This window comes from Hyperoodon ampullatus, assembly GCF_949752795.1.
Source record: "Hyperoodon ampullatus genome assembly, chromosome: 2".
Lineage (NCBI taxonomy): Eukaryota > Metazoa > Chordata > Mammalia > Artiodactyla > Ziphiidae > Hyperoodon > Hyperoodon ampullatus.
Genome location: NC_136915.1, coordinates 172,264,156 through 172,291,076, shown reverse-complemented (window position 1 = coordinate 172,291,076; position 26,921 = coordinate 172,264,156). Strand labels below are relative to the sequence as shown.

General features: G+C 35.7%; 1 protein-coding gene across 1 annotated transcript in view; it reads left to right on the top strand.

Annotated features, from left to right (window-relative positions):
* Positions 1-24,355, top strand: part of TIPRL (TOR signaling pathway regulator) — a 32,696-nt gene extending 8,341 nt beyond the window's left edge. Inside the window, exons 4-7 of the mRNA XM_079727868.1 lie at positions 5,995-6,126; positions 20,633-20,728; positions 23,129-23,191; positions 24,067-24,355. Of these exons, the coding sequence (XP_079583994.1) occupies positions 5,995-6,126; positions 20,633-20,728; positions 23,129-23,191; positions 24,067-24,210 (435 nt within the window). The 3' untranslated portion in view covers positions 24,211-24,355. The remainder of the gene's footprint in view (positions 1-5,994; positions 6,127-20,632; positions 20,729-23,128; positions 23,192-24,066) is intronic.
* The last annotated feature ends 2,566 nt before the right edge of the window (positions 24,356-26,921 follow it).

Here is a 26,921-nt window from a genome sequence, read left to right as displayed (position 1 = left end):
TCACTTTGGTAAACTAGGGATAATATCAGTTGTGAGGTAGTAAATAAGATAACATGTATTAGGTGTTTGTGGCACAGTGTCTGTTAACACAATAAGATCTTAATAAATGGCAGTTGCTATTATTATGATAATATCATATCTCAGATGTCAAGGCAACTAAGTTAATATTATTGAAATACCAAGAGTAAAAGTAGCTATATTGTCTAAATAGTATTTACCCTTGCTTTATGGTCTAAACAGAGTTGATGAATGTGTTCCTTTATTGCCTTAAAAAATAGAGTGACTGTTTTCCAGGTAAAATTGTTAGGACTTTGTTGCTTACTTCTCAAAATAGTCTTGTAAGATAGGCATTTTTATCCTTATTTTGTAGACGAAGAAATGGGTTCAAGATCTTAAAGTAGGTGTCTCTTAGTAACATAACACCGATGTTAGAGCTTCTTGTTAAGCACATTTGTTATATGTGGAAGATCACTTTCATAGGAACATTTTTTACTTTTAACTTTGTTTTAATACCTAAGGATCTTTTGACCTGTAATATTATTTGAGATTTTAAATTATTTAATCCTTCAGCTCTTCCTTAAAACACTATTCAGAAGCCCTGGTATGTATAGGAAGTGTTTGCCTGTGTGGGAGAAGGTATTTTATGTGTACAGTAAGAATATCAGAGAATGAGGCATTAGAATGAAGCCTTTCCTTTGCCCTTAAATTCTTGGTTTTTAGTTGCTGGGGCCTGTTGGTGTGTGTGTGTGTGTGTGTGTGTGTGTGTGTGTGTGTGTTTAATGTTTTCTCACTCTTTAGGTTGTTAAACCTATTACTCTGAGTTGTAGCATGGTGTAAAGAGGAGAGAGCCAGTCACAGAGTTGTACTGACCTGGCTGGATTCATACCCAGCCTTGTCATTTGTTGTCTGGTCTACCATAGGCACTTCTCTCAGATTGTGATATGAGAATGTTATGAGAAAACAGGTCAAATGCCTAATATGTACCTGGCCTATAGTAACCTATCAACGTTTGGCTGTTTTCTTCTTTCTTATTAAATAAATAAATTGAATATGCAGGAAAATATAAGTAGAAGACTGCCCCTTCTATTGATACTGCTTTTTAGGAATAAAACATGCTTAGTGTTCATGCATTTAAAAAAGCTTTTTTTTTTTTTAAGCACATTGGAACATTTGCCCAACTTAGTGTGATTCAGTATCTTGAGCTTTCTTTTTTCCTTTTTTTTCATTGTGGTAAAAAAATATGTAACATAAAATCTACTATATTAGTTATTTGTAAGTGTATTAAATACTGTTAAGTATATTCATGTTGTTGTGCAACTAATCTCCAGAACTTCTTCCTCTTGAAAAACTGAAACTCTATACCTATTGAGCAGCAACTCCCCATTTCTTCCTTCTCCCAGCACCTGGCAGTCACCTTTCTACTTTCTGTTTCTGTGAATTTGATTATTCTAGATGCCTCATAAAAGTGGAATCATACATTATTTGTCTTTTTGTGACTGGCTTATATCACTTAGCATAATGTCCTCAGGGTTTATCCATGTTGTGGCATGTGTCAGACTTCCCATCCTTTTTAGGGCTGAGTAATATTCCATTGTATGTATATACCACATTTTGTTTTTCCATTCATTTGTCAGTGAGCATTTGGGTTGCTTCTACCTCTCGGCTATTGTGAATAGTGCTGCTGTGAACATAGGTGTGCAAATATCTCTTCAAAGTTCTGCTTTCATTTTTTGGGGGGGTATATACCCAGAAGTGGAATTGCTTTATCATATGGTAATTCTATTTTTAATTTTTGGAGGAACCCCTGTACTGTCTTCCATAGCGGCTGTACCATTTTACATTCCCACCAGCAGTGTATGAGAGGTTTTGATTTGCATTTCCCTAATGACTGGTGATGTTGAACATCACTATGCTTGTTGGCCATTTGTATATCATCTTTAATATCTTGAGCTTTTAAAAGTAACTTTAGGGCAGGAATGTGTTGACATAAACATTGGAAATGAATGGAGTGTGTAAGACAAAAGGCAAAAAGAACTGCATATGAGTACTGTATGCTTGTTGATAGTTGTTTTCCTCAGAGGTATGGGTTAACAATTCTGATACTGTTTTAGTTTTGCAAGATGAAAAGGTTTTAGAGATCCATCTTACAACAATGTGAATATAATTTACACTACTGAACTGTACACTTAAATATGGTTAAGATGGTAGATTTCTTGTTATGCCTTTTTTTTTTTTTGCCAGCAATTAGAAAAAAAGTTAAACATGATTGCCACGTAACCCAGCAATTCCACTCCTAGGTATACACTCAAGAGAATTGAAAACTATATATCCACATAAAAACCTATACATGAACATGCATAGCTGCATTACTCATAATAGCTAAAATGTGAAAACCACTCAGATGTTCGTCAGTGGATAAACAGAACTGGTATATCTAGACAGTGGAATATTATTTAGTCCTGAAAAGGGAATGAAACAGTGATACATGCTACAGCCTTGGAAACAGTATGCTAAGTGAAAGAAACCAGACACAAGGGTACATGTATATGATTCCAGAATGATTTGCTGAACAAACAAATCTATAGAAATAGAAATTAGAGTATTGGCTTCCAGGGGCTGGGGGACGTGGGGAATGGAGAGTGACTGCTAATGGGTATGGCGGTTTCTTTTTGGGGTGATGATATGTTCTGGATTAGATAATAGTGGTGACTGCAGTCTTGTGAATATACTAAAAACCACTGAATTGTACACTTTAAAAGGGCAAATTGTATAGTATGGGAGTTATAGCTCCAGTTTTTAAAAAAAGAAAAATCATTGTAAAACATAGCAGTTTCACTGTATGTTCCTAGTGGGATGTATACACACACACACACACACACACACACACACACACACACTACTTTCAGAAGTTTTTAAAAAGGGAATTTAACATAGGGTTCTTAGCATTTGCTGCTAATTAACTTTATATGATAAATTTAAAAATATTTATGTCAAGTAATTTCCTTATTATAAGCCTCCCCCTGATGTGAGGGAGGTTCCACTTGAAAGATGTGAACAGGACTTATTTTTCTTGTAATGTATCAAGAATATTTGTAGTGCTCCATATGTTTTTTAAGCTTTTTAAAAATTGTGGAATAACTTAGAAAAGTCCATAAAACATGAAGGTAGAGTTTAATGAATTGTAAAACGTAACCACCCAGGAAAAGAAATAGAACATTGTGAGCACCCCCAAGCAGGACCCTTCCCGATCATAGTTCTTTTAAAAAAATATTTCTAGTATCTTTTGAAATTTTCAACCTTAGCTTTTATTTCCTTGAAACTAGTGTGCATTGTTGTTTTACAGCTTGGGCCTCATATTTTCAACATCTAGAGTCCCCAGTGTCTTTTATTGTCTTGTTATTTCTGTTGGTTCCGATTTATGGTGTCTAGACTCCTAATATGCCTTCTTATTTTTCTTTGAATCCTGTTTTTCCTCCACAGAGGATTTTTGTTTATTTCTGGTGGGCAGTTGAGGGCATTCATAGTCAAGGACATAGATTTGCAAACTGTTTCTGTAAAGGACCAGATAGTAAGTGTTGCAGGCTCTGAGGACCATAGAGTTTATGCTGCAGTTACTCAGCTGTGCCGCTGTAGTCGAAAGCAAACAGACAATATGCAAACGAATGGGTATAGCTGTTTCTCAGTAAAATTTTATTTATGGACATGGAAAGTTGAATTTCATATAATTTTTATGTGACATGAAATATTCTTAAGAAAAAATTTCCCCCAGTCATTTGAAAAATGTAAAAGGATTCTCAGCTTGCAGTTCATACAAAAATAGGTGGCGGCCCACACTGGCCTGGAAGTCTTAGTTTGCTAACCTCTGGTATGGGGCCAGAGTTTGAGGTTTACTGGGTGTGTAATATAAGAAGCTGTGCAGCCAGTGTAGCACTTTGAGATGTCATCCCAAAACTGGGAGCAGGGCAAGGAATTCTCCAAGACCTCTGCCTTTAGTGAATACTGAGCAATTATGGCGCCAGCAGAGCTCAGCCTCTCCTCTGTCCAGTCATTGCTGATGCCTCAAGGCCAAAGCTGGAAAACTGTAGGCTCACTTTCACTTTTCTGGGCTCCAGTCCTCTTCCAGATATCAGTCCAGTCATTCTTTAGTGCCTTGACCATATAATGCTTTTAAGAAGTTTTTGTTTTTTCATCCAGCTTTTTAAATTGTCTTCAGCAAGAGGGTTTGTCCAGGTTACTTACTTTGACAATACCAGAAGCCAAAAATGTTCCATATGTCTTAAGTGTAGCTGTTTTACCTTTTCTTTTCAGATGCTTAAGTTCAGGGAGGAGATAAGTGGAGTTGAGGAAGAGAAGAGGCAGAGAAATACAAAGTTTTAAACATATTTGTCCTTATGAATGAAGAAGATAGTATGTAGATAAGTTAAATATATTGAATTTCCCTAATCCATGTGTTATCTAATTATTTTTTGTCTTTCTTTTTCAAACATTTTATAAGAACAAGTAAATGGCAAAACTGATGGCTACATGTTCACCAGTCATTTACTGAAGGCATATATGAAATATTAGTGAAGTAGCCATTTACTAATGAGAAAATTCATGGAATGATTAATTTTTTGGAAGTCAGATGTATCTATAAGGAGGATTTTCAAATGTGTTCCTTTGAACTGAAACTAATTGAAAAGTAAGGAATTTAGAAGTTGTGTTTATTTAATAGTAACTAAAGTTTTATGCTCTTAGGGAATCCTAGAGGCACCAACGTTGGTCTTAAATAGATCACAAACATGCAAGTGATGCAAGGGACTGATTATATGCTGCCCTATCCCTATCCCTCACGTTCCCTCCCCACTCCGAATTTCACCTTCACGTGTGGTCTCATGTCTGCTGTAGACACATATTGGAATAAAATTGCAGAGGGCTAAAATGTTATCTGTAGGTAAACATGGAAGAACTATGGACATTTTTTTCACCTCTTGGGAATCACATACAAACTACTAGTTTCTTTCATAGCAGCCTTTTCTCCCTCTGCATCACTTAATACTCCCTAAGATCATTTTCCCACAAAATCTATGTAATCTCTTGGACATCTGTATCATATTTTTCTAATTCTTGTCCAGTTTTCTGAAACTGCTCTTCATTTCTTAATTCTATGCATGAGTCAAACAAATGACCTAGTCATAGCTACTAAGTAAAGTAAAATAATAGCTACCATTTACTGAATTCTTATGGTTTGACAGGCATTGTTGTGTTTATTTATGATACAACTATGTCAAAGAATTGAAAAGCTGAACATTTTGAGTGAAATTGAATGTAGTAAAGAATGGTATCACAAATCATACTTTCATGTTACTGTTAGGAGACCCTTGGATTTAGTGAGCTACTGATGTGACCTGCCTTGAGATTGTTGGTGCTTTTGTTGGGTTATGTATGTTTGTGTCCGGGGGCTACAAAATAATACTTTGAAAAAATAGCCAGTATCCTCTAAAGCCCTTTGGAATGCTATGAGTGTCCCTTAGAATTTCTCTAAAAGTTCTTATTTACCTCAGTATTTAAAACACCTTTGTTTGTAGATTTGGGGATCTAAAATATATACCATCATTCTAATGGGAAAAAATTTTTTTAAGTTCCAAATAAATGTCGTAAAAGTAGACTTTTACGGCACAAAACTGCTTTGAACTTCTATGATAGTAGTAGTTCATCACATTGACTAATTTTCAGATGGTTAATTTTCTCATAGTCACAATAGAGCACTTGATTTTAATGTGTTCTATTTAATGATTTTCATATGAAAGATGATGAATTTTGACTCTCTGTGTTGTGAAGCTATAATATCAGATATCTTAGGTTTTTCAGGGACAAGGCATATATCTCGTTTTTCGTGTCTACTGATAACACCCAAATTTAGAACCGGGTGCTCTGGCTATGCAGAAAATACTGGTAGGAAAGCTGTCTAAATTTTTTTTTTTTATGTACCCCTTCTTATATTTTTTCTTTTAGGTTGTACCTACAACAGATCATATAGATACAGAGAAATTGAAAGCCAGAGAACAGATTAAGTTTTTTGAAGAAGTTCTCCTGTTTGAGGATGAACTTCATGATCATGGAGTTTCAAGCCTGAGTGTGAAAATTGTGAGTATTGTGAATGTGTTTAAAATTAACTTCTTCCATTTTTACCATTGGTCAGAAATACAAGACTAACTTGAAATCATACCATCTTAACGTGATGTCATGTAAAGTTTCACTTGGGTCTAGAATACATCTTATTAATATCCATCATAAAATTCACGAAATCTTACATATTTTATATATTGTATTCTGTATATTTTTTATATTGTTAGGACTTTAGCAAATCATTTTTTTGTAGGCCTGTCTGGCTACTTTGCTGTTTGTTTATTATTTAATTTAAATGAAAACTGTGACTCAGCTTTCACATTTCTGAATTAAAAATGATAATTGAAAGGATCTGCAGACAGCACAGTGGATGTCATTTTATTTTATTTCTATTTATTTTTTTTAAATTATTTTATTTTATTTTTTTTATCTTTGGCTGCATTGGATCTTTGTTGCTGTACACAGGCTTTCTGTAGTTGCGTCGAGCAGGGGCTACTCTTCGTTGCGGTGCGTGGGCTTCTCATTGCGGTGGCTTCTCTTGTTGAGGAGAACGGGCTCTAGACACGCGGGCTTCAGTAGTTGTGGTGCACAGGCTTTGTTGCTCTGTGGCAGGTGGGATCTTATCGGACCAGGGCTCGAACCCATGTCCCCTGCATTGGCAGGTGCATCCCTAACCACTGCGCCACCAGGGAAGCCCCTGGATGTCACTTTAAAAAGTCACCCACGTGTCAGAATTTCAGTGCCCCATTAAAATACACTTTAGTCTCCAGCATAGAAGTGGAAAACAGAAATGACAAGTGTTAATTCCCTCTTTTTTTTTTTTTTTTTGTATTCTTTTCTACCAGCGGAGGACAGACTACTTCCATTAGCAGTGTTATTGGTGGAACATGCAAAAAAAGAATAATAAATAGACCCCCTATTTGTTTACTATTAGGTTATAATTGGGTTTCTAACACTTTCCAGAGAAACTTCAACTGAAACTTTTTATTAAATGCCTTATCCTTAAGATCCAGCTAAAATGTCACCTCCTCTGTAAGGCCTTCCACAGCTCCCCTAGGCAGAGTCAAGTATCCCTTTACCATACTTCTATATGGTACTTTTCTTTTTTTTTTTTTTTTTTTGCGGTACGCGGGCCTCTCACTGTTGTGGCCTCTCCTGTTGTGGAGCACAGGCTCCGGACGCGCAGGCTCAGGAACCATGGTTCACAGGCCCAGCCCCTCCGCGGCATATGGGATCTTCCCGGACTGGGGCACGAACCCGTGTCCCCTGCATCGGCAGGCAGAGTCTCAACCACTGCGCCACCAGGGAAGCCCTTTTTACTTTTTTTTTTTAACCCCTCTATTATAGCACTTATCATAACGACTTCCAAAGACAAGGGCCCCAACATCAAACATTGTTCTTGGAGCATGATTATGGATACTGTGATTTAAATAATAATAAAGAATGAAAACAATAAGTCAAAAGCAGCAATAAGTGTGTTTTAAGCTGAGTTTTTCTGTAGAATCATAGGATTTTGGAATTGTAATGAATTTTTAGAGAATCATTTAGTCTAGCCTCTATAGATAAGGCCCAAAAAGTTAGTTTATCTAAAGTTGTGACACTAATTAGTGACAAAGTTTTCTTTGTACCATGTAACATATATCATTATTCTAGCATTAGATGATTGTTCCTTGTTCACCTATAACTTTCCCCCAGTTTATCTCTTGTCATTTAGATTTGTTCCTTCTCCAGCTCATCCAGTCATGTACCTTTCACTTGTCTACCTACCTACGGAATTGACTATGTTGAATGTTCATTATGAGTTTGCATATCTGGATGTGCATTTGTATCCAAGTGGGTAGATAGTCTACAGGGTATACAAGTGGGTCGGTATGTAGGGAGCATGTGTCTTTTGCAGCTGAAGGAGTTGGAAAGGGTATGGGCATAAATGTATTATGTGTGTATCAGAGTAAATAGTAAGTCTCAAACTGAAACGTAACATCATCTTAAAATGCTTTCTTCTTACCTAGTGTAACTTTTAAAAAGTTATGTGATAGGGTTCCATTTTAAGAATGCCTGGAAGGATTTCATTAGAATAGTGAACTTCCTTTCTGGTTTGGTTTCTTTCTCAGAATGTAACAGATATTGCTGTAAATAAAATAAATGCCATAATTTCTGGCTTAGAGGCAATAGGTTATGGAAAAATGAAGTTCTTTCCTATAGAAGCAAAGATTAGGCTGGTAAATATGGATGTAGGTGAGAAACCAGGAATGTGGTGCCTGGGAATCGAGCTGAGGCGATGATGCTAGCGCTGGGGAGAGGCTGCAAATACAGATTATCATTAGCAGAGAGGTCTGACTGCACAGAGACCATAATAAATCAATTGCCTGCAGACTCAAATCAAAACCCTACCAGGGAGTGGCAAGTGAGAACAAGCTCAGGGCTCCCACTGATCCTGCATTATGGTGAGCTGTATAATTATTTAATTATCTATTACAATGTAATGATAATAGAAATAAAGTGCATTATAAATGTAATGCACTTGAACCATCCCAAAACCATCCCCCCTTGCACCAGTCCATGGAAGAATTGTCTTCCACGAAACTGGTCCCTGGTGCCAAAAGGTTGGGGACTGCTGTGTTAAAGAATACGGAGGAAGAGATACATAGGGTGAAGTCTGGGAAGGTCCTAAGCCTAGGAGCATCTGCCCCTGTGGAGTAGGGGTGCATGGTCCTTCCAGTATGTGGGTGTGCTCACCAGCCTGGAAGCTCTTTGAATCGCATGCCATTGGAATTTTATGGAGGCTTTTTCACATAGGCATGATCAATCAGTAATTCCATTTCTAGCCCCTCTCCCTACTCTGGAGAGTGGAGGTGGGCCTGGAAATTCCAAGCTTATAATCATGGCTTGGCCTTTCTGGGTACCAGCTCCCATCCAGGAGCCCACCCAGAGTCACCTCATTGGAACAAAAGATGCTTGCTTCTAGTGCTCTTATCAGATAGGGATTTATAAGGGTTTCAGAAGTCCTATTTCAGAAACCAGGGGTAGAGACCAGTGTATGATTCTCTATTCACAGATACCATGCTAGATAATTATCTATATTATCTGATTTAATCCTCCTGAAAATTCTATGCAGTGAATACTTATTCTTATTTTCAGAAATATTAAGTAACTTGCCCTACATCGGTCATACAATGGATAAGTTTCTCTCTCTGCCTTTGTTCGTAATCTAGGATCTAGATCATGTGTAGAAGGACTAGCCTTAAGAGAGAGAGATGCTTCTTCCATAGCGATAGGAGGAAGGGAGAACAGGATGCAGTTAAGTCAGCCTCTATGCCAGTGATCCCTAAACCTGGAGTTTTATCAGAATTCCTAGGCACATTAGAGATTTAGTTATTTTTTTAACACTATAGGACAAAGAATACATACATTGCTTTTATTTGGTATTTTAACCTTGGCTGGAAGATGGCTAAGAAGTTATTCTTTTAGAACTGCAAAGTAGTTGATTACGAATGTTTGTTTTTCCAGTTTCCATAATAACTATAAAACACTCTGAAAAGAAATGCTGTTGAAATGTGGGAGATGCTTATATAAACAAAATAACGTACTTTAGATTCTTGATATTGTTGGCTTGAGCCTTTTAGATTCTCTTAATTTATTTAACTGTTTCAGGTTTTAAAGTGTGTTTTCCACCTTCAAATTTCAACCCAGACAACCTTTATTAAAAAATAATCATAATTTCTTTGTGGTACAGTTCCCTAGTGAGAAAGAGTGGGTTTAGAGCTCTGTGCACCATGAGGCCTGGGATGTTTGGATTTGCTTCATTGAGTTTATTATGAGTTTTGATAACTTTGTGTGAGTGGCATTACCTATATCTAATTAGGAGATATTTGTTTCTGAAATTAATTTTCTTTTGTATTTCTAAATTAGCTTCTTTCAGCAATGTTTGTTTTTAGGTTAGGATTTTGTGTCTTAACCTACTTCCTTGTTAGGACTTACAGCTTGTAGGGCTGTGCTCTAACAGAAATTTAAAGAGAAGCTCTTTTTGTGGTAATGTTTTTAACTTTCAAAGAAAATTAATTTCCTATCTACCAAATACTGGCACCACTGTGATGTTCTGTAATGGCTTTAACAGCTAGTGGTTAATTCCATTCTGAGTAGAGTCAAGAGTGAACATTGTCTGCCTTCTGCTCCCATGTTTTATTTAGAGTCCAAGTATACTGGGCAGTGACATATCTTTCATCTCTGTGTACAGAGAATTCTACAGTGCTTGTACAGAGGTAGCTTTTATTGGACGCGTAGTCCCATAGAATTATCATATTTTACAGACGCAGGGCCCAAGAGATTGTTTCTTTACATCCCTTATCTTTGTAGGTGAAAGAGAAGACTTTGGGTGGTTCAGAAACTTGCTCTAAGTTGGTTGTTCTCAACCTTATCGGACCCATTGCTCCATTTTTTTTTTTAACCAAATACTTTAAGCACCCTCTCCCTTTTACTATCCTGAAAGAAATTCATAGATAATATAAGCCACCTTCTTTCTAGTAAATCAACATAATGTTCTAATTATAAGATAAAAGGGAAATTTAAAAATTGATTTAAAGTAAAATGATAGGAATTTCAATATGTAAATGCATAGTATGACTGTATAAGTAGTCAGATACTTATATTTGCATACTAAATCACTGTGAATGTGATAGCTACAAGTGTAGGCTGACAGATATGCCAGGTATCAGTCAGTGACTCAGGTAACACAATCGGGACTATCATCAGTGATGTAATTTTTCAAAGTGGTGAACAACTCTTAGTGAAGTGTCAAATAAAACAAAGTATAATCTTCCCTTGATTTACAAGGTAATTGCCTTCCTGGAAATTGAGTGAATTTTATATTTATATGTAAAATGGAATTAGGTTCAAACGTCAGATAATTATAAATCAGGTTTTTTTTCACCCACATAAATGCCAGGTGAGATATTTGACAGTTTTGTGGGATGCAGAATTGGACTTTGTTGTAAAGGATCGTCCTGGGTACTGCAGAACATCTAATGTCTCTGGTCTTTAACTGCTAATTGTTAGTATTGGCTGCTCATCTTTGTGACAACGAAAAACACCCTCAAATTTCCAAACGTCTCCTTGGAGAGAACTACTGCCTTAAAATATACAGCTGAATTGAAGAATTGGGACTAGAACTTGGTCCCTTATTCTTAGTCTCCCCATTGTGCCATGCTGAAACGATACTTCAGCTTGCTTCACATGTTATGCCCAGTATGACTGTTAATAATTAATTTTGAAATCTGAAGAAATGTTGCAAATAAGTCTTTCCAATAATTACAAACAGCCCTCTGTCAGTGCTAATGATGTGCTTCTCAATTTGTTGTGATACTAAGTTATCATAAGTCAGGTTCTTCCTCTAGCTCTTCATTACCATAAGTCTTGCTTTTAAGTCTGTTGTTGTTAACCTGCAGAATACAGTTTGACTCAGAGCCTTTTCTCCATCAAAGAGTTTCTAGCCTCTATTTCGTTCAGCCAATAGTTAGTGAGCACCTGCTGTGTGCTAGCAACTTTTTTAGGCAATAGGGACACAGTGATGAACAAAGCAGGTATTCCCACTGTTGTGGAGCCTACAGCCAAGTGCAGGAGCGAGGCCTTAAGCAAGTAAACTCATAAATGAATATGGTTACAGATACGTTCATTCATTTGTAATGGAGAACTATGAGAGAGAATAACAGGAAATCTCTGTGATTATGAAACAGTAGGAAAGGGCTCCTCGTAGAAGTGACACTTATTCTGAGATCTGAAAGACAAGGAAGCCAGGAGAACAACTCCAGGTCAGGGAACAGGGTATTGAAAGGTCCTAGGGCAGGAGAGGTTGGCCTGTGGCTGGTGACTCTCCGGGCGGTAAAGCTACTTTGGTTACTGGGTTATCCTTGTTATTTCTTCTTTCTTCATTAACATTGCCCTGTGCTTATCTGGAATTACAGGCAGTTCCCTGAATGTATCTTACTATTTCATGCCTCAGTACTTTTTTTCTTTTTTTGGTATGTGCTATTTCCTCTTTCTAGAATTCTTCTTCCCACCCCAGCTTTTCTTTTCATGGTCAGCTCAAAGATTGCCTTCTCTGATTTTCTTCAGCAGGCTTAGCTACTTATTTCTTTGAGTGCTTATTGAACCTTGTGTGTACCTCTGTTATAGCAGCTACCACATCATTTTGTCTGTCTGACTGTTTCCCTCTTTGATAAACTTCTTGAGAATTGAGATTGTATTTCATTTGTATAAATACAAGACCTACTATGATAAGAACTTGACACTTAGTAGACAATAGTATTTATTTAGTAAATGGTCAAATGTATTCTTTTTTCTTTTTTTTACTAATCCTTCATTATAAAACTTTCAAATATGTTCAAAAGTAGACACAATTCTCTTTTATTTAAAAAATTTTATTGAGGTATAGTTGATGTACAATATTATATAAGTTACAGGTATACAATATAGTGATTCACAATTTTTAAAGGTTATACTCCATTTATAGTTATTATAAAATATTGGCTATATTCCCCATGTTGTACAGTATATCCTTGTAGCTTACTTTATACCTAATAGTTTGTACCTCTTAATACTCTACCCCTGTGTTTCCCCTCCCCCATCCCTTCTCCCCACTGGTAACCACTGGTTTGTTCTCTATGTCTGTGAGTCAGCTTCCGTTTTGTTACATTCACTAGTTTGTTGTATTTTTTAGATTCCACATGTAAGTGATATCATATAGCAGTTGTCTTTTTCTGTCTGATTTATTTCACTTAGCATAATGCACTCCACGTCCATCCTTGTTGCTGCAAATGGCAAAATTTCATTCTTTTTTATGGCTGAGTAGTACTCTTGTATATATATTACCATATCTTCTTTATGCAATCATCTGTTGATGGAAACTTCGGTTGCTTCCATATCTTGGCAATTGTAAACAATGCTGCTATGAACATTGGAGCACATGTATTTTTTCTTTTTCTTTAAAGATTTTTTTGATGTGGACTATATTTAAAGTCTTTATTGACTTTGTTACAATATTGCTTCTGTTTTGTGTTTTGTTTTTTTGGTCGCGAGGCACGTGGGATCTTAGCTCCCTGACCAGGGATCGAACCTGCACCCCCTGCATTGGAAGGCGAAGTCTTAACCACTGGACCACCAGGGAAGTCCCTGGAGTGCATGTATTTTTTCAAATTAGTGTTTTTGTTTTTTTTGGGTATAAACCCAGGAGTGGAATTGCTGGGTCATATGGTAGTTCTATTTTTAGTTTTTTGAGAAACCTCCATACAGTTTTCCACAGTGGCTACACCAATTTTCATTCCCAGCAACAGTGTACGAGGGCTCCCTTTTCTCCTCATTCTTGGCAACATTTGTTATTTGTGTTCTTTTGATGATAGTCATTCTGACAGGTGTGAGGTGGTATCTCACTGTGGTTTTGATTTGCATTTCCCTGATGATTAGACAGAATTCAGTAATGAATTAATATGTACTTGTCACACACCAATTTATGTCAGTCTTTAAAAAAAAATTTAATTTTTTTATTGATGTAACAATGATTTATAACATTATATAAGCTTTATGTGGACAACATTGTATTTCTACTTCTGCATACTTTACAACATGCGTATCACCAAAAATTTATTTTTCATTCATCACCATACAGTTGATTCCCCTTTACCCATTTTGCCCTCCCCCCAACCCCTTCACCTCTGGTAACCACTACTCTGTTATCTGTATCTATGTATTTGTTTTTGTTTGTTTGCTTTATTCACTTATTTTGTTTTTGTTTGTTTATTAGTTTTTTATATTACACATATGAGTGAAATCATGCTGTATTTGTCTTTCTCCATCTGACTTATTTTACGTAGCATAATACCCTCAGTGTGCATCCACGTTATTGCAGATGGCAAGCTTTCATCTATTTTTATGGCTGAGTATTATTCCATTCTATATATATACCACATCTTCTTTATCCATTCATCTGTTAATGGGCATTTAAGTTGTTTCCATATCTTGGCTATTGTAAATAATGCTACAATGAACACAAGGGTGCAGATATCTTTTCAGATTAGTGTTTTCATATTCTTTAGATGATACCCAGATGTGGGATAGCTGGTTAATATGGTAGTTCTATTCTTAATTTTTTGAGGAATCTCCATACTGTCTTGCATAGTTACTGCACCAATTTAAATTCCCATCTATGGTGTACGAGTGTTCCCTTTTCTCCATATCCTTGCCAACATTTATTTCTTATCTTTTTGATAGTACCTATTCTGACAGGTGTGAGGTGATTTCTCATTGTATTGTGGTTTTGATTTGCTTTTCCCTAATAATTAGTGATGTTGAACATCTTTTTATGTGCCTATTGGCCATCTGTAAGTCTTCTTGGAAAAATGTCTGTTCATCTCCTCTGCCCATCTTTTAATTGGGTTGTCTGGTTTTTTGGTTGTTGTTGAGTTTTATGAGGTCTTTATATATTTTGAATATTATACCCTTTATCAGATATATTATTTACAAATATCTTCTTCCATTCGATGTCTTTGATTTATTGATGGTTTCCTTTGCTGTGCAGAAGCTTTTTAGTTTGATGTAATCCCGTTTGTTTATTTTTACTTTTGTTTCCCTTGCCTGAGGAGACATAGCTAGAAAGATATTACTAAGACCAATGTCAGAGAGCATACTGCATATGTTTTCTTCTAGGAATTTAATGGTTTCAGGTTTTACATTCAAGTCTTTAATCCATTTTGAGTTAATTTTTGTGATGGTGTGAGATAGTACCATAGTTTCTTTTCTTTCTTTTTTTTTTTTGCATGTGACTGTCCAGTTTTCCCAGAACCATTTATTGACAAGACTGTCCTTTCTCCATTGTTTATTCTTTGCTTCTTAGTCATAAATTGTCCATTTATGTATAGGTTTATTTCTGGGCTCTCAGTTCTGTTCCATTGATTCATATATCTGTTTTTCTGCCAATACCATGCTGTTTTGATTATTATAGCTTTGAAATATAGTTTGAAAAGAGGGCGTATGATATCTCCAGCTTTGTTCTTTTTTCTCAGGATTGCTTTGGCTATTCAGGGTCTTTTGTGGATCCATATAAATTTTAGAATTTTTTGTTCTATTTCTATGAAAAATGTCCTTGGGGTTTTGATAGGGCTTGCTGTAGATTGCTTTATGTAATAAGGACATTTTTTTTTTTTTTTTTGCGCTACGCAGGCCTCTCACTGTTGTGGCCTCTCCCATTGCAGAGCACAGGCTCCGGACTCACAGGCTCAGCAGCCATGGCTCACGGGCCTAGCCATTCCGCAGCATGTGGGATCTTCCCGGACCGGGGCACGAACCCGTGTCCCCTGCATCGGCAGGTGGACTCTCAACCACTGAGCCACCAGGGAAGCCCTGTAATAAGGACATTTTGACAAGTTGTATTTTATTCTTTTTGTTGTGATTGTAAATGGGATTGTTTTCTTAATTTCTCTGCCAGCTCATTATTAGCACATAGAAATGCAACAGATTTTTGTATATTGAACACAGCGACTTTGCTGTGTTCATTTATTATTTCTAATAGTTTGTGTGTGTGTGTGTGTGTGTGTGTGTGTGTGTGTGTAGTCTTTAGAGTTTTCTGTATATAAAATCATGTCAACTGCAAATAGTGACAGTTTTAGTTTTGCCTTTCCAATTTGGATGCCTTTTATTTATTTTTCTTGCCTAATTGCTCTGGCTAGGACTTCCAATACTATGTTGAATAAGAATGGTGAGAGTGGGTATCCTTGTTTTTTCCTGATCTTAGAGGGATAGCTTTCAATTTTTCACCATTGAGTATGATGTTAACTGTGGGTTTGTCATATATGGCTTTTATTATGTTGAGGTACGTCCCTTTGCTATCCACTTTTTTGAGAGTTTTTTTTTTAATCATAAATGGGTGTTGAATCTTGTCAAATACTTTTTCTGCATCTATTGAGATGATCATATGGTTTTTTTCCTTCATTCTCTTAATATGGTGTATCACATTGATTGATTTGCATATATTGAACCATGCTTGCATCCCTGGAATAAATCCCACTTGATCATGGTGTATGATCCTTTTGTTGTATTGTTGATTTCATTTTGCTAATATTTTGATGAGGATTTTTTCATTTATGTTTATCAGAGATATTGGCCTGTAATTTTCTTTCTTTGTAGTGTCTTTGTCTGGTTTTGGTATCAGCATGATGTTGGCCTTGAAAAATGAGTTAGGAAGTGTTCCCTTCTTTTCAATTTTTTGGAATAGTTTGAGAAGGATAGGTATTAAATCTTCTTTGAATATTTGATAGAATTTAGCTGCGAAGTTGTCTGGTCCTGGACTTTTTGTTTTTGGGGAGCTTTTTGATTACTGTTTCCATCTCTGTACAAGTGATTGGTCTATTCAGATTTTCTATTTCTTCCTGATTCAGTCTTGGAAGTTTGTATGATTCTAAAAATTTGTCTATTTCTTTTAGGTGTCCTATTAGTTAGTGTGTAGCTGTTCATAATATTCTGTTATAATCCTTTGTATTTCTGTGGTATCCATTGTTATTTCTCCTCTTTCATTCCTGATTTGATTCATCAGGGCCTTCTCCTTCTTTTTCTTAGTGAGTCTAGCTAACGGTTTGTCAACTTTGTTTCTTTTCAAAGAACAAGCTCCTCGTTTCATTGATCTTTTCTATTATCTTTTTAGTTTTTATTTCATTTATTTCTGCTCTGCTCTTTATTACTTCCTTCTGTCCATGGCCATACCACCCTGAATATGCTCAATCTTGTCTCTATTACTTCCTTCCTTCTACTAACTCTGGGCTTTATTTGTTTTTCTTTTTCTAGCTCCTTTAGGTGTAAGGTTAGATTGCTGAGATTTTTCTTGTTTCTTGAGGTAGGTCTGTATTGCTATAAATTTCCCTCTTACTACTACTTTTGCTGAATCCTGTAGATCTTGGTATGTTGTGTTTTCATTTTCATTTGTCTTCAGGTAATTTTTGATTTCTATTTTGATTTCTTCATTGATCTAATAGTAATATTTCAGTAGTATGTTGTTCAGTCTATACATATTTGTGATTTTTCCAGTTTTATTCTTGTAGTTGATTTGTAGTTTCATTCTATTGTGATTGGAAAAGATGCTTGATTTGTCTTCTTAAATTTATTGAGACTTGTTTTGTGTCCCTACATATGTTCTATCCTTGAGAAAATTCCATGTGTACTTGAGAAGAATGTGTATTCTGCTGCATTTGGATGGAGTGTTCTGTACAATTCTATCAAGTCCATCTAGTCTAATGTTTTATTTAAGGCCGTTAATAGTAGGGGTGTTAAAGTCCCCTACTATTATAGTGTTGCTGTCAATTTCTCCCTTTAGGTCTGTTAATTGTTTCATATATTTTGGTACTTATATGTTAGGTACATACATGTTAATCACTGTTATATCTTCTTGATGAATTGTCCACTTTATGGTTAGATACTGTCCATTTTTGTCTCCTGTTAACCTTTTTGGCTTGAAGTCTATTTTGTCTGATAATGAGCATGGATACCTCTGCTTTCTTTTGGCTCTGTTTGCATCGACTATCTTCCATTCTTTTACTTTTAGCCTGTGTTTCTTTTTAGAGCTAAGTTGTGTCTCCTGGAGGCAGCATATAGTTGGGTCTTGTTTTTTAACCTATCTAGCCACTCTCTGTCTTTCAGTTGGTGAATTCAATCCATTTACATTTAGTGTGATTATTGATAGATGAGGATTTAGTCCTGCCACTTTATGTTTTGTGTTCTGGTTGCTCTATATTTCTATTGTTTTTCCCTGTGTTTCTGTTTGCCATTTTGTTTTGGTGATTTTCTATGATACCTTTCTCAATATCCTCTTCTTTTTGTTCCGTATCTCTGCTCTATGTTTATGTTTTGTGGTTACCCTGAGGTTTTTATTAAACCTCTCCTAGAGAAAATAGTCCTTTTCCTGCCGATAGCATCTCACCTTCTTTTACCTGTATAAATTCTGTCCTTTTCCTCTTCTCTTTTTATGTTTTTGTTGTCTCAAATTATCCTTTTTCATATTGTGAGTTTGTTACCAAACTGAGATAGCGATAGTTATTTTTCTGCTTTCTTTGAAACCTATTCTGATAAACAGTTGCAATTCTCTGGTTCTGTCTATTTATCACCTTGCTCAAAGCTTTGTGTATTTTTGCTGCTTTGTTTCTAGTAAAAGAGCTCCTTTTAACATCTCTTATAAGGCAGGTCTAGTGTTGATGAACTTCCTCATCATTTGTTTGTCTGGGAAAGTATTTCTCCTTTATATCTGAATGACAACTTTGCTGGATAGAGTATTCTTGGGTGACAATTTTTGTCTTTCAATATTTTGAGAATGTCATTCCACTCCCTATTGGCATGTAGGGTTTCTGCTGAGAGATCTGCTGATAGCCTAATGGGAGATCCTTTGTAGTTACTATCCTTTTTTCCATGGCTGTCTTTAAAATCCTTTCTTTATCATTGACTTTCAACAGTTTTAATATTATGTCTTGGAGAAGGTCTTTTGCATTGAGATGGTTAGGTGTTCTCTGAGCTTCATGGACTTGTATGTCCAGTTCCTTCTCCAGGTTTGGGAAGTTCTCTGCTGTTCTTTCTTTAATCTCTCTGCTCCCTTCTCCCTCTCTTCTTCTAAGATACCCATTATCCTAATGTTGCCCTTGCTAAAAGAATCACAGAGCTCTTGTAGAATTTTCTCATTTTTAAAATATCTTATTTCTCTTTCCTTTTCTACTTGTATCATCTCTAGATTTCTACCATTGAGCTCACTAATACTCTCTTCCATATGCTGTGCTCTATTTCCAATGTCTTCTAATGGCATTCTTCATATTGTTTATTGAATTCTTCAGCTCCAGAATTTCTGTTTGGTCCTTTAGAGTTTCAGTCTTCTTGGTAAAGTATTCCTTCTGCTCATTAATTTTATTTCTGAGCTCATTAAACTGCCTTTCTGAGTTTTCTTGTATCTCGTTCAGTTTCTTCATGATAGCTACTTTGAATTCTCTATCAGTTAGATTGAAATATTCTGTGACTTTTAAGTTTGGTTTCTGGAGATTTGTCATTTTCTTTTTGTTGTATAGTATTACTGTGGTTCTTCATGGTGCTCGCTGAAATGTTCCTCTGCTTGTGCATTTGAAGTTAAATGACAGGTTAGAAGTGAGAGTGCTTTCTTTTGTTTTTTGGTAGGTGGTGCTGTAACACAAGTTTCTGGTTTCTCTTATCTGTGCTACCTCTGGTTATTTTTGAGAATTGGCACTTTCCAGCCTCCACTGTCTTTCTAAGAGGTGTGGCTCCATGCCTTCTTTGTCACTTCTTGTGCCTCTGGGGTAGTTGCTGCTTTGCTTCTGCCGGAGCTGCTATGCCATGAGGATGGTAGGCTCTTCCCTTGTGTCTGGGATCCCCTGAGACACAGGCTCTGCTGTGGGAAGAGGAGGATAATTGGAGGGGAGCAGGGTTGTGCAGGCTCCTCCACCATGTTGAGTGTCATAAGGGTTCTGCTACTGTGGATGGGGGGCCAGGGCTGTGGGAGGGTCAGGGTCCCAGGCCCCACTGCCACTGCTTCCCAGTTACCTGTGGCCACGGGCGCTCCCACAGTTGGGAGACCAAAGTCATGTGTGCTGGTTCTCCTGCTGCTACTGGATTTTCTGAAGCTGTGGGCTCATCCGTCTCGGTCATAGGGCTGGGTTTGCAGGCACTGACTTCACTGTTCCCTTGGTTCCGCCTCCTCCATGTGTTCCAGTCCACCCACCTTTAGATGTACAGATGTGTGGAATTCTCCAGTGTCCTGTTGAGTTGGGCAGAGGTATACCTTTGTTGAGTTGTGGATGTTTTGCTGGCTGTAGATTGAAGGGGAGAGACAAAGGTAGCCATGTTTCTGACAGCACTCCCATGAGGTATATTCTTTTGAAAGACCTGAAGACCCCACACCTCATCCACCCCCTCCCTCCCTGCCACCGGGACCCACTCTCCACTAACTCTGACTTTCTTCAGTGGTAATACTTGGAAAATAGAAATACATGGATGTGACACAGATCATAGATGTTAAGAACGTGTTATAATGATCTCATAAACCAGACTTTGGCAGTATGAAATAGTACTTAATTGGTTGCACTGAATTAGAGCATACCATTAAAGCCCTTTTGTCTTTATGTAAAGTTAATAAAAGATGAGTAGCAGCAAAGAATTAGGTTGTTCTTTCATTTTGATATTACTGGTATTGACATTTACTATAAGTACAATTATTTTTTTCACATTATTTAGGTGAGTTTTAAATCTTTTTAACCTCATTATCTTCTGACCTAGAAAAAATATTTTTCTATTGTAGGAAACTGAAACCAGTATGTTACATAGTATAAACAAGGTTTTGAGCCTTGGTTGGCACTAGGGCAAAGAACCTCTAGTTCAGAGAGTTTTATATAGGGCTCATTCAGCCTTCCTCCGATGCCTTAAAAATGTTTTTTTCTTTCAGCAAAGTAATAAAATATTTAATTTTCATTAAAATACTTTTTACGTTTTTCTTTTCCAGAGAGTAATGCCTTCTAGCTTTTTCTTGCTGTTGCGGTTTTTCTTGAGAATTGATGGGGTGCTTATTAGGATGAATGACACAAGACTTTACCATGAGGTATCTATTCTCATTTAATGAAAGTACTAATTGACATTGGGCTTGTTCATGTTGTTACATCATCAGTCTGACACTTTGAAATTCAGTAATGCTTTATATTATATGGCTATTTGTCTAACCTTTAAGATTGGGTGTGTCATATTCACTGTTGACTGCACAGTTATCGAAACATTAAATATTCTTTTCCAAAAGTTCTACAAGTTGAACATGTTTTCCAAAAGACACTCCCTGGTAAAGGGGAGTCTGATGCTTTTTAAAAACCTCTTAAACTTAATCTGTTTAAGAAAACTGTCCCTTAACTCTTACTTTTTTTGTAGTGTTTATGTAATGTGTTGTTTATGTAATGTGTTGTTTATTTAATGTCCTGATATTAGAAATACCAATTTCATGGCCTCCAGAAATTTGTATTATACAATTATTTTGATAGTTGTTTTAATATTTGAAAGCTCTGTGCTCCATTTCAAGGAACTGTTAACATACGAAGTTTTTAAAAAAATAAGTGAAGAATGTAGGGGGGAGGCTTAAATTGAGTCATGAAAATTCTTCTTGTAGCTTTATAGCAGCCTATCCTTTTTGAATGAATTTTTAACGTCATATTTGTGATCATATAGAATGACGAATGAGAGAAGAAACCAGCAGTATCAGTCAGGGTAATCGTAGTAATTGTTAACTCTCCTAACAACCTTATGAAATAGATGCTATTATTATCTCTGTTTTACAGCTGAGGCAACTAAGGCAAAGAGAGATTAAGTAACTTGCCCGAGTTATACAGTTAATAGGTGGCAGAACTGGAATTTAAGCCCAGTAAGATGTGATTGGATTGGTATTTTCCTAAATCCTGCACTTTCTTTTTCTTTTGAAATAATATGGTCACTGTGATGGATCTTTTTCTTTTTAAAAGTGATAGTAAAGTACTAAAAATAAGCTATACTTTACTCCCTCCGAAATCTAAATTTTTAGAAATGCTTATACTTTAACTCAACAATATTGATTTTTTTTCAGAATTTATCCTCAAAAGATTCTTACATGCAGTAACCCACAAATATTAATCAGGCAGCTGTATAGAGTTGTATATATATAAATATTCATGGCAATGCTATTGTTTATAATAGCTAAAAGGAAAGAAGGAAGGCGCTATAATGCCCATTGAATGGGCATTGATTAAATGGCCATTTATATCCTGTTGGCCTACAACAAATAGACTGCCAGATATTTCTCCAGCAAAGTTGGAATTATTCGGGATCAGCAGAAAATTGCAATTCAGGTCTGTAACCATGGTGAGCCATGTGCAAGTCCCCACACGGCAAGGGAAGGAGAAGGCTTTTATAGAGAGGAAAAGGAAAATGGGAGTGCTACAGTAAACAGAGAATCCATGACTTTCCATTGGTTGAGTCCTTGCCAGGAAATAAGAGGAGTCTTTCTTTTTTCTGTTGGGCTCTGCTATGGTTGCTGGGTATGAGAACTCCCCATTATAGTCTCCCAAATCTATTTAATTGAGGTTTCTGTTTATTAAGTTTTTACAGTCCATATAGTAGAAAAATATGCAACCATTAAAATTAATGGCAGAAAGTTGTTTAACTGATTTGGAAAGATGTGCATATTAATGTTGACTTTTAAGATGCAAGTATGAATCTATATAAGATTTTATGTAGAGATTTCTAAATGTTAAGGATAGTGTTATCTGTAGAGGTTGTGATTGCTGATGATTTATACTCTACGTTTATAGTATTTGATTTTTTTTAACAATGAGCATTAATCTGTTTTGTTGATATAAAAGATTGAAACTTTAAGGGAGCATAATCTTATGATTTTTCTTTTATTAAATAATGTTTTACCAAAAAAACAAATTGTAATAAATTGCTTTCTAAAACCTCACTTTAAAAAGTCTTAAATGGGAAAATTGAAGTACCAAAAAAGTGGCTGTAAATAAACAACTTGATAAGAATTTTTTAGAAATGAGAAAGAATAAAACTTGTTTAAACTTTTTTTGGGGGAACATAAGAGTAGCCACAGTTATGTAGGTAGATGGTAATATAGCTTAAGGAAAAGATGTAGTTCCAAACTTGAAGTAAATTAAAATCTCTTGCATATCTCATTTACAAACATACACATTTTCTTTCAAAGTAAAACCTTTGCTTGTGTTTTTCTTACATGATAATTACATCTGTTTACATATGTGTATCAGATATTAATGTGAGATATTAATGTGATTTATAGAGATTGGAATTAATAATTCAGAATTCTTGAATTGGTTATCTCACTGTAGAAGTAGATGTTCTTATCAGACTTAATGGTACTTTCACAACCTGTTCTAAAATGTGGGCAGTTCTGTTTAATAGAAAGGATTTTGTTAATCAATATAAATAAATTTATTGCAATTTTTTTGATTTTTAAACATAGGCTGACAAGACCTACATGTTACGAGAATATACATCACGAGAGAGCAAAATTGCTAATTTAATGGTACAGTATTTAAATATCAGTTCTTAGAAGTTAAATTTTAATGTTTTATTTTAAGTATGGTATTCCCCCATGCCCTACCCATCCACCAAATCTACATCCCTAAATCCATTCATTTACCTAATAGGGCTCTATAGGAGAAATGCTATTGGAGCGTATTTTTTCTGGAACTTATCTCACTTACAGTTAGAGTTGTTAGGTACCTTAACCATCATCCAATCCAATTTCCACATTTTATTTTGGAAAAACTGAGACCCAGAGGTGTGACTCCAAGTCGCACAGCTAGTTGGTGGTGGAGCTGCAATAGGATGTTCTTTCCATGACTTACTTTTGGAGGCATAATTTCCCCTGCTTTTTTTTGCTCCCCTGGAACTTGTAAAGGTCTTCTACAAGTCTATAGCATTCGATAATGGGTTGTTTAAAAAGTGATACCTTCCTGCTAACTTGATATTTTTTATTCACTCTTAGTGCTTATTTCTGTCTATATATAGAATATACATAGGTTAGAAAAGTTATATAGAGTCTCTTGTAGACCACATATTGGCATCTAACTGAAGGCTAGTGCTTTCAAGGTACAAAAATAACAGGAAAAAGGGATTGGATTAAGGTGTATTAAATTCTTAGGACATTTATGGGAGCATTATAAATGATATATTCCTATGATCTTTGAGGAAACCATCTCGTAACAGAGCTGAGTCAGTAACAAGAGACACCTGGTATTATTAGGAACACCTGATGATGCTCCTTATATATGTGTGTATATATATATGGCATCTCATTTTAAAATTGGCATGCTTTAGGAATGCATGTATAATGCATTTTCAAAACTATCAGTGCAGTAACTTAATATATGCTAATATGACTTATGTATTTCTTAGCATGTTTCACCTTCCCTCTTCACGGAACCTAATGAAATATCACAGTATTTGCCGATAAAGGAGGCAGTTTGTGAAAAGCTAATATTTCCAGAAAGAATTGATCCTAACCCTGCAGACTCAAAAGAATGTACACCTGTGGAATAGAATTTATTACAACATATACTGACCGTGGAATCTGACTGGAGACCTTGGGGCTATTTTGGAGGGGGTATTTTTATTATGAGAATTAATTGCCTTGTTATGTGCAGATTTTCTGTAGCCTTAAAGGAAAAATAAATAAATAAAAGAGTGTCGCAGGCAGTTTCCACTCAACTGCTGTTGTACTCTCTGTCTTCAAATTCATATTCCAGAAATTTATATCTTCTGGAGTTAAATTCAGATTTCTAAATTGTCACAAAGTGGGGTCTCACCAGTAGGGGGTGATGTGTGTATCTCTCAGAAGCAGTGGCCATAACCTGTATCTATCATGAAACGCTATCTTCTACCACGAGGAAGTTACTTTAAATCAGTGAATCGTAACACCTTGTGACTTTCATACGATTCCTAATTGTTCTCGTTGATGTAGTGGCTCTTTACCTTGGGTTTTTTGATGTTTATTCACACTTCTGGAGAGTCATGACTTGCCTCCTAGGAAATTGATCTCAAATGATCTGTACCCAGAAATTAAAAAAAAAATTACCCTCCTAAATTTTAATTGGCTTTTGAAGTTTAAAGAAAGTTTCAGACATAGAAACAAATAAACTAGGTTTTTGGATAACTTAGGGTGTTATGTCCATGGAAACACACAATCATGGTTTGCCACTGACAGGATGTCAGAGCTGTCTCTCCTCCATCTTTAGGTGCTTTTTCTTATGTGTGGTTCTATTTGTACTGACGTTTTTTACTTCCACCTTCCACGCACCCTCAGAGTGAATAAATATTTTGGATATTGAATTTGATATTGGTCCTAAAAAGTTTGAAGTGTTAATATGGATTGTTTTAAGCAAAAATTACATCAGCCTCTAAAGCAACCAGATTAATTTTCTGCTTAAAATATTTGAAGGGTAGCTGTGGAGGAGGAAGGGGCTTATTTTAAAATCTGAAAGCCAGTTTTTCCTTTTTAAATTCATGTTTTTGGGAATTCCCTGGCAGTCCAATGGTTAGGACTCCACACTTTCACTGCCAAGGGCCTGGGTTCAATCCCTGGTCAGGGACCTAAGATCTAGCAAGCCGTGCAGCATGGCCAAAAAAAAAAAAAAAGATTCATGTTTTTAACATTACAGGGTATCTAGTAAAGTGTAATTAATTAGTACAAGATCTAGGTAGTACAGAAAGTTTACAAAAGTAAATTTGAAATCCATTTGGTTATTTTGATGGTGAACCTTTAAACATTTTATATTCTTTTCTGCCTTTTAAAATGGTCTCCATAAAGTAGCAAGTGGTTATAAAGCACCAAGTAAGAAATTACTTTAAATGGATTTAAAAAAATATTTTATTTAAAGGGCAGGGGAAAAGAATTACCCCCCTTTTTTTTCTGGTTTGAAACAGCTATTGTACATATTTCCACTTGATACATAAATCATTAAAGAAGAACATTTAATTGTAAGTATTAGCAAAACTCTTCAGGTATTAGCCTGAAGATAAATTTTAGTGAAACAAATACAGTTGGATATTCATCATTACTCAGACTCTGGTGTGTTGTTGTGTATATTGTTTTCTTAGCTAATTTTATTAGCTAAATCTGGTCACAAATGATTTGGGTATTTGTTTGCTTTCTGCTACATCACCTTCAAGGTATAGGAAATCAGGATTTTGTTGGCTTTAAGAAAATACATGGCATGTTCACTGTATGTTAAATATACCAGTACTTAATGATTTCTCTTAGGACAGAAAAGTGTATATATTGTACTCTGCTTTCTGTTTATTTTATTTGCCATGCAGCTTTGAACAGAACAAACTCTTTAGTCATACAAATTATAAAAAAATGAAAAACTGTAATAATATTTATTAGTTGAATTAGAGGTTTCTGGGCAGCATCATATTACACATATATTTTTAACTTGATTCAGATGTCTTAGTCCCTGAGTCAGTCTTAAATTACTTATTTTGAGAATCCATTGTTAAAAATTGTAGAATTGACTGCTTTATAGAAGAAGGTGGGAGGTGGATAGGATGAGTGTACTTCTGAAAACTTCATTAGTTTATTCCTGTGGAGAATGCCAAGAAAACTTACATTTGCCCATTGCTAAACAAGACATATACCATTTTATATTTATTTGTTCCAAGTGTCTTTTTGTAAGAGGAGAATAAACAATAAGTAATTATCGATCTGTGTTTTGCTATTTCATTTAATTTCGTTTTTCTTGAAGCTTAATTAAAAAATGGTTTGGTATACCTTTCTTGTTTGTGCTTTATGTTTTGAACTTGGTCAACATTATAGCCAGATTCTCCAGACAGATTATAAATGAAAATCTAACAGATAGTCCAGAATATAATCCTCCAGTTTAGCTATTGGGCTCTTGTTCTTCCTCTCCCTCTGTCACCTAGTGTGGGTTGGCCAAAAAGTTCGTTTGAGTTTTTCCATAACATCTTATGGAAAAACCCAAGCGAACTTTTTGGCCAACCCAATACTTCTGTGGATGTTTTAATTAGCCATTGTTTTCTCTATGATAGGTTGATGCTTTCTGTTTTTGAAAATATACATACTTGTGGTATGTATCATTCCATTTAGTTTTAAGTACTGTCCAATATGGTGCTAGGTACAGGGGTTACAGTAATGAAGAGATTATTCAGTTGGCCCTCCGTATCCTCAGGTTCTGCATCTGTGGATTCAACCAATCATGGATTGAAATATTGAAAAAAAAATTCCATGGGAC